At 34.8% G+C, this 7,886-nt stretch overlaps 2 protein-coding genes across 2 annotated transcripts; both read right to left on the reverse strand.

Moving 5' to 3' along the window:
- Positions 1-434: 434 nt before the first annotated feature.
- Positions 435-3,703, reverse strand: LOC143558850 (protein mago nashi homolog). The gene is made up of 3 exons (XM_077047607.1): positions 3,434-3,703; positions 976-1,152; positions 435-735 (listed from the first exon to the last, which is right to left on the reverse strand). Exons 1-3 carry the CDS (start codon positions 3,668-3,670, stop codon positions 676-678), a joined length of 474 nt encoding a protein of 157 aa, XP_076903722.1. The 5' UTR covers positions 3,671-3,703; the 3' UTR covers positions 435-675.
- A 963-nt stretch (positions 3,704-4,666) lies between these two features.
- Positions 4,667-5,343, reverse strand: LOC143558851 (mavicyanin-like). The gene is made up of 2 exons (XM_077047608.1): positions 5,175-5,343; positions 4,667-5,097 (listed from the first exon to the last, which is right to left on the reverse strand). Exons 1-2 carry the CDS (start codon positions 5,335-5,337, stop codon positions 4,712-4,714), a joined length of 549 nt encoding a protein of 182 aa, XP_076903723.1. The 5' UTR covers positions 5,338-5,343; the 3' UTR covers positions 4,667-4,711.
- Positions 5,344-7,886: the final 2,543 nt, after the last annotated feature.

Raw genomic sequence — 7,886 nt, forward strand, 5'->3', positions numbered from 1 at the left:
CCTTACGGACTCAAGGACACCATCGAGCATTTGTAGGACGATTATGTAACAAGTGGTTATAGAGCAGGTTCGATCATTTGAGTAGTTTCGTGTGGTGAAGTCGCTTCCTTAAGAGTTTTTTTTAAAGGAGTGAGTGAAGAGGAGGGAGACCATGTTTGCAAAGGAGCATGTTACACCAATGTAGCATTTGATTGCTGGTTTAAATGGATGGTTGAAACTTGAAAGCATTGATACATCTATAGACGAACAATTTATTGTCTATTGGTTTACGTAAATAGATGGTATCGAAACATAGCCGAATCAGATATGTTATGTCCATAGCATTATCAAACAATTAGATTATCTTTCACAACAACTTTATACATGCACCTCTCAATTCCAAAATACAAAATAGCATGAACAAAATAATGTCATCATTGTACTTCAATTATATAATGATGCATAGAAACAATGGTGGCAATTCATATAAAATCACTTGTACTTGTCACACATTTAATTTAAATTCAAATAAAATATCAACGACCAACTGATAAAAGACGAAAAAACACTCGATCAAAGCGGATCTAACATGCTTTTAACACCAATGTTAGCTGCATCATATCCAATACAAACTTAAACCACATAAAACATCAACTTGGGTTAATCCAACAAGTACAGTAAAAAGGTGTGCGCTCCTTAAATTGGCTTGATCTTGAAGTGAAGTGATATCAGTGAGAACACGAAACACTTCAAGTCCTGCAAATTCCAGCTATCGTTAATATAATATACTAGAATCCCACTTTGCCAGTAAACTTCATATGTTAGAATTATATATGTTGTATAACATTTACTCTTTTCTTTTCCACATGTTTAATGTATACATATTCTTACATTATGCAACCACCGATCAAAAAGACTAAGCTATCGCAGGAATAATAAAGATGTAGTTAACATAATTACTGTGAGGGACATGAACTACAGGAATCGGCTACAAACCTGAACAAGGTAATAGAAGATCCGTAGGCCTTCAGGGTCTTTACTGGTCTGCACATCCATGAGTGACCCGATCTTTGAAGTGGTAAAAGAAATGTGTTCATTTCCCATCACAATCTCAAGTTCTTGCCTTCCCACACGGTCTGGTTCTGGCCAGTTGTTGTCATCTTCCTTCATAATCTACAACACAAACACATAACACACAATTTATTACTTATTACGCTCTAAACATGCAACTTACAAATATATTTTAGCAGAATAATATTCAGATCAGAATAAGATTCAGATAATGAACAGAGTTATAAGGTAAACACCTAAACTCTAGAGATAATGGTTTCCGTAAATCTGAAACAATGCAAAGGCTGTTGAAACTTGAAACCCTTACAATTGCAAACTAAAAATATACAAAAAACAAACCTAATCAACTGTTTTGGAAAATCAATTCATCTAAATCACATAAACTATTAATCAAAACATGATGACCTAAATTACGGAGACTGACACATCCATAAATACCTAATTCCTGTAAATCTAAAACACTGAACTTCAAAAGCCGTTGAAACCCTAACAATTGCAAACTAAGCAAAAATACAAAAACCAAACGTAATCAAAGGTTTTTTTTGAGAATTAGTTCATCTCAACTACATAAACTCTGCATCGAAACATATTAACCTAAATTGCAGAAACTGATACATCCATAAATACCTAATTCCAGGAAATCTAAAACACTGAACTGCAAAACTTGTTGAAACCTAACAATTGCAAACTAGTCAAAAAGTACAAAAAACAGACGTAATCAAAGGTTTTTTTGGAGAATCAGTTCATTTAAACTACATTAGCTATTCTTCAAAACATAGTGAACCTAGTGCATCCAAAAAATACCTAATTTCTATAAACCTGAAACACTGAACTACAAAAGCTGTTGAAACCCTAACAATAGCAACTAAACAAACATTAAAAAAAACCCTAATCAATTCATCTCAACTACATAAACTGTTCATCAAGACAGCATAACCTAAACTACATATAGGAATGCATCCATACAAAACCTAAGCTTTTGCAACCCTGACAATTGCTAACTAAACAATCATACGAAAACCAAACCTAGTCAATTGTTGTAAAGAATGAACTCATCGCAACTACATAAACTCTTCAGCAAAACATGATAACCTAAACTACAGAAACTGATACATCCACAAAATACCTTATTCACGTAAATCTAAAACACTAAACTTCAAAAAAAGCTTTTAAAACCCAAACAATTACAAACTTGGCAAAAAATACAAAAAATGAAACCTAATCATAAGTTTCTAAAGAACTATTTCATCTCAACTACAAAAGCTCGGCATCAGAAACATAATAACCTAAATTACAGAAACTGAAACATCCGCAACATACCTATTACCTAATTTCTGTAAATCTGAAACACTGATTGCAAAAGCTGTTGAAAACCTAGCAATTGCAAACTAAACAAAAATACCAAAATTAGACTTAACCTAGAGTTTCTTGAGAATCAATTCATCTCAACTACATATAACTACTCACCAAATCATATTTCATAATAGCATAAACTACATAGCGTAATACATCCATAACATACCTAATTCCTGTAAATCTGAAAAACTGAACTACATAAACTCTTCATCTAAACATAATCCAAAGTTTTTGAAGAATCAAATCATCTGAACTGCATAAAGTCTTCATCTAAACATGATAACCTAAATTGCATATAAGGGTACATCCATAAAATACCTAATTCCTGTATATCTGAAACACTGAAGTGCAAAAGCTGTTGAATCCCTAACAATTGCAAACTAAACAAAAATCCAAAACCAAACCTAATCAAAAGTTTATACAGAATCATTTCATCTCAATTACATAAACTCTGCATCAAAAACAGAACAACCTAAACTACAGAAACAGATACATCCATAAAATACCTCATTTCTGTAAATCTAAAACAGTAAACTTCAAAAAGAGCTTTAGAAACCCTAACAATTACAAACTAGGGCTGGCAATTAGGTACCAGTTTAAGATACAATAAGACCTATTGATAAAAAAAAGTGCGGCATGTGATTGTTTTATTTTCATAAATAGTTGAAACTAGTAGGTTGGTACATGAAACTTAAAACTTTCTTATAGTTATGACATATAAAGTAGTTAGACAAGTCCTATTCATATTTGATATTTGTGTTAATTGCGTCGTTTCTAAGCTGTTAAACCCGTTAAGACACAAATTTCCAGCCCTATTACAAACTAAACAAAAATACCAAAATTAAACCTAACCTAGGGTTTCTAGAAAATCAATTCACCTCAACTACATATAAGTATTCATCAAATCACAATAACCTAAACTACATATAGCAGCACATCCATAAAATACCTAATTCCTGTAAATCTAAACCACAAAACAATATAAAACCCTAACAATTAAAATTAAAACAATAATAATAATAATAACCTCAGAATCGGAGACAATGCGGCGGCACTCCTTGAGAACCGAAGGAGTGAGAAAGAGCTCTTTACGGATCATGGTATCGTTCTTGTAATTGGAGTTATTGGCGTAACGGAGTTTACCGTCTGGCCGGAATTCGAACTCCAGAAACTCGTGGCCGAACTTGCCCTTGTGTCCGACGTAATACCGCAGGTAAAACTCGCCGGCCGCCGCCGCAGCTGCTCCGTTCTCTTCTTCCGCCATCGTAACTTCTGGAACCGTGAGATACAAAGTGAAGTGAATAATTAAACCACTGGGTTAATTGTGTATGGAGTAATATAGTTGAAAGCCCAAGGCCCATGGGTTCTTAGTATCGGCCCATTCATGCTGGATCATCTGACTAGAAACCGGTTCCGGTATGGTTAACAAAAGCCAAAACCGAGTTTTTTGGGGCAGGGTCGGGTTGAATTTTGACCCGGTATTTTCGGTTCCAGCGGGTCTGGGAAGAAATTCTATATCAGGACAGGTGCGGGTACGAACTGGTTCTAGGTTGGGTTCGGAACCAGACATTTTGTGTACCTCTACAATCAATACCATCCGGTTTTCCTAGAGGACAGAGGTGTACAAATCGGGTATTTTCAGAAGCCAGAACTGGGTAAGAACGTGTTCCGGGTATGATCAATGAAGTTTATGAATCGGGTCAAGAAGGAACTGTTTCCGGGCATGATCGGGTTAAGGTGGAACCAGTTTCGGCGGGTTAAGTGTGGGTATGTTTTTTTGAGGAACTGAAGCCTGGTTCGTAGTTTTGAGTCGGGTCGGAACTGGGTTTTTTGCCCACCTCTAAGCATACCACAACAAGACACAAATCAATTAAAATTTAGGAGTGAGTTATGACTTAACCAAACCAAAAATCGACTAAGTGAAACGAAATTTACTGAAAACCGAATAACCAAAAATTGGTTATTGGTTATTTTTTGTAAACTCGATTAACCTAGCTGAACCATTCATATTTTCATATGTTACTAGCCTTTATACCTCAACTACATGTATTTTATGTTTTATACCACAATTTCATGTATTTACACCTTCATTTAATGTATTTCTAAGTAAAAGTTTTGCCCCAGTTTGATTTTGGTTATTAATCGAAATTAACTTAACCACACCAAAACCAATTGACAGATTTGGTTGATGCTAATAACGAAGCTAAACTGTACACACCCTTGGAACAAAAAATTTCTCACAATAATTCAATAACCATGTCAAACGAATAAAACATATTACAATGTGTATTAATTAATTATAAAATTAGACGATAGAGATCAAAACACCCCAAAACCCTAAAAGTCCCATCAAAACTAGATTTGATCCAACATGAGCCGACACAACACCACTAGGTACAATAGTTGAAGGGTTGTTGTTCTTGGAGCCACCGCTCTCTACATCGGGTACACCACTAAGTGGTGCCTCCGATGGAGCTAGAGCTGATTGGTTTCTCTCCACTGTTACATCAAGTTTCATTCCAGAATAGCAGTACAACTTATTACCACAAAGGAAATACCTTTCTCCCGGACTCGTAAGAGGAATTGATGTGTTACCGTTACTATAACATTTTATAACATTTGTCGTGTTGCATGTTCGAAAACTCTCTTGGCCTACCTCGCAAAGACTGTCTGTAGATGCGTACTGGAATACTGAATACAAAAGGAAGAAATATTTATTAATAGCATTATAACAATTAGACATTATGAATGTAGAAAGAAATAGTTACCCAAAACATCACCGACGATGAACTTCTTTCCTTGCTCCCACGTATCAAGATTCGTGCTAATGTCCCAACCAGAGTTGTCCCCAACTATGTATGTGTTAGGGTCCGATGTTATCGCAAACCCAAAGGCTAGACCAAGAACCACAAACACAAGTTGCTTTCTCATGTTAATGTTTCAATATGACCTTTTAAGATTCCTGTGTTGTATATATAGTTAAGGTAGGTTGCTTCGTATTTATAAAAAATCTAGATGACCAAACCAACCACCATGTAACTAATGATTAAAAAGTTATTATTATTATTATTATTATTATTATTATTAGTAGTAGTAGTAGTAGTAGTAGTAGGTTTATTGGATTTTAGTAATCCCTGTTGAATGGTATTTGCTGATAATAATCCCTATTTATTTTATAGCCATTGATGGTCTCAAATTCTAAAAGTTGGCTTCCAATGGTCCCTCGTTAAAAATGACTTAACGGCGGCGTTATACTTTTTTCTGAATTTCAAACTAATGTTTTAGGGTTTTTGATCGGAAAGAGGATACGAGTCGATTGGCGTAAGACTTAGCTCAAAATGTTGATCCAAACGGCTTGATTTTTGTTAACTATTAAGTTCAAATACCCGAATTGAAGCATTGTTTCGTCTTTTTGGAGCACCGTTTCGAACTAAGTTTTGCATTAGTCGAATCATATTCTCGTCCCGATCAAAAGCTCTAAAACATTAGCTTGAAATTCGGAAAAAAGTATAACGACGTTAAGTCATTTTTAACGAGGGGCCATTGAGGGGCAACTTTTTTAAATTTGGGACTGCCGGTGGTGATAAAATGAATAGAGATTATTATCCGCCAATACCATTAAATATGGATTATTAAAATTCAATAAACCATATTATTATTATTATTACCATTAAATATGGATTATTAAAATCCAATAAACCTTATTATTATTATTATTAATTTATGATCCAACGGTGGAGGGGCATACGATTCTGATCATAATGTTCGTTCTTTCATTATGATGTTGTACGGTGCAACTGGCTGAAGCGTCAGTCAACTTATACGTGGGTTGATGAAGTAGAAAGTGAAGTTGAGGTTTGGTGGCTGGAAGCAAGACAATGTTGTGCATGGCAGTTGAACATCTTTTTTTTTGAAGTATTATTATAAGGTTCATAACTATGTCAAATATCAATGTTTTTATAATTGTATTTGAGGTAAAATTGTTTGTAAAAAAACTAAAAAGGTAATTTTGACATGAACAGATTTATTTTATACTAAGGTCTAGTGGTATGGTATTTATCACTCTAAATAAGAGTGATTGGGTTAAATCCTTAATAGGTCGCCACTTAATGTAATTATTAAGAGGCTACCAAACAGAAAAGTTTTAAAACATTGTTTATTTGATGTTGATATTGACTTACAAAAACCGACAAGCTTCATAAGAGATCATTGTGAAATCGAGACGATTCTACACTTATGTTTTCTTCACTTTCACATTTAATCAATAAAATCTAGTTGGAACCTTCATATGTAAGTAGTTGAAGTGTCAGTTGCCGGGGTTGGACTATGAGTTGTGCAACATAAAATAAATCCGTTAGAAGGGGGTGGGAGACCTCGCCCGAGGTATATGGACCACCCTCCGACGGTCAAGTCAGTAACAGTGTAAACGAATGCATAAGAATCATGCATATATGTATACATAGTATAAAGATAGAGATATAAAGTATTAAGAGTGGAATGGTGTGTATAAAATGGGGAAGTGGAAGGGTACCCCGATCGTCGAAGGGTAGCCCTCTTTATATAGCAGGGGTGTAGGCTAGGCTGGTCTTAATGGGTCGAGTTGCGTCCAAACCGAAATCTATTAAAAAGGTCTAGGCTGGATACCCGTCATCAGCCCCCATTATAATATGATGTAGTGCTAGTTATATCATGCAAGACTAAAACATGCCAGCCACCCTCATTGCTTCAAACCATACTTCATTTGGATAGGCCGGATGGCTCATGTTAATAGATTTTTGGTGAGATGGGTATTTATTGTACATGATCTTTATTCTGGTTAAGTTCTTGCCAAGTTATACATCGCCTGTTCGATTATCATGTGATCTGGTTGTTGAGTTATGTGATCCCGATACATTATGGTCTGAAGGAATCAAGGGTCCTACATCTTTGAGGTACATAAAATTGTAGCATAAACATAAGTACAAAATTTTGATGTAAAAGTCATAATAGACTAATCATGAGGTGTGATGGTCGTGATCGATCAATTATAGGAATATATTCCGAGAATGATTGTCAACCTAAAATAAAAATGATGAATTAAAATCTAAAAGGAATTGTTAATATGGTCTAGCGACTTTAACTTGTATAGGGTTGTGATATGATATGAAAAGACTTGTAATATGAATGTTAGGGGTGTTTTTCGGGTTTATTTTTCGGGTTTTGGGTTCTTTGGGTTTCAAAGTTTTAAATCTTGACCTGAAACCCAACCCAAATCTCTCACGGGTTTTTCGGGTTCGGGTAATTCGGATTCGGGTTTTTTCGGGTTGGGTTAATCGAGTTTTGAGTATCCTATAAAAACATAAAACAAAAAAATTTTTAAAACTACAGTGCTAAAATTAAAACAATATATTCTTCGTTGCTCCTAACGCGATAATCAAATAATAAACCAACATAACTTGATAAAACAATTCAAAAGAAGAGTAAAACTAACTCGAACCATA

This window comes from Bidens hawaiensis, unplaced genomic scaffold, assembly GCF_021521415.1.
Source record: "Bidens hawaiensis isolate Kalapana, Puna unplaced genomic scaffold, B.hawaiensis_p1.1 tig00019661_1, whole genome shotgun sequence".
Taxonomy (NCBI): domain Eukaryota; kingdom Viridiplantae; phylum Streptophyta; class Magnoliopsida; order Asterales; family Asteraceae; genus Bidens; species Bidens hawaiensis.

Coding starts and splice junctions, on each gene's coding strand:
- LOC143558850 (XM_077047607.1), bottom strand. CDS start 3,670: ATGGCGGAAGAAGAGAACGGAGCAGCTGCGGCGGCGGCCGGCGAGTTT. Junction 1,153..3,433: donor GCATTGTCTCCGATTCTGAG/GTTATTATTATT, acceptor TTTGTGTTGTAG/ATTATGAAGGAAGATGACAA. Junction 736..975: donor TCTTCTATTACCTTGTTCAG/GTTTGTAGCCGA, acceptor TGGAATTTGCAG/GACTTGAAGTGTTTCGTGTT.
- LOC143558851 (XM_077047608.1), bottom strand. CDS start 5,337: ATGAGAAAGCAACTTGTGTTTGTGGTTCTTGGTCTAGCCTTTGGGTTT. Junction 5,098..5,174: donor CATCGTCGGTGATGTTTTGG/GTAACTATTTCT, acceptor TTTTGTATTCAG/TATTCCAGTACGCATCTACA.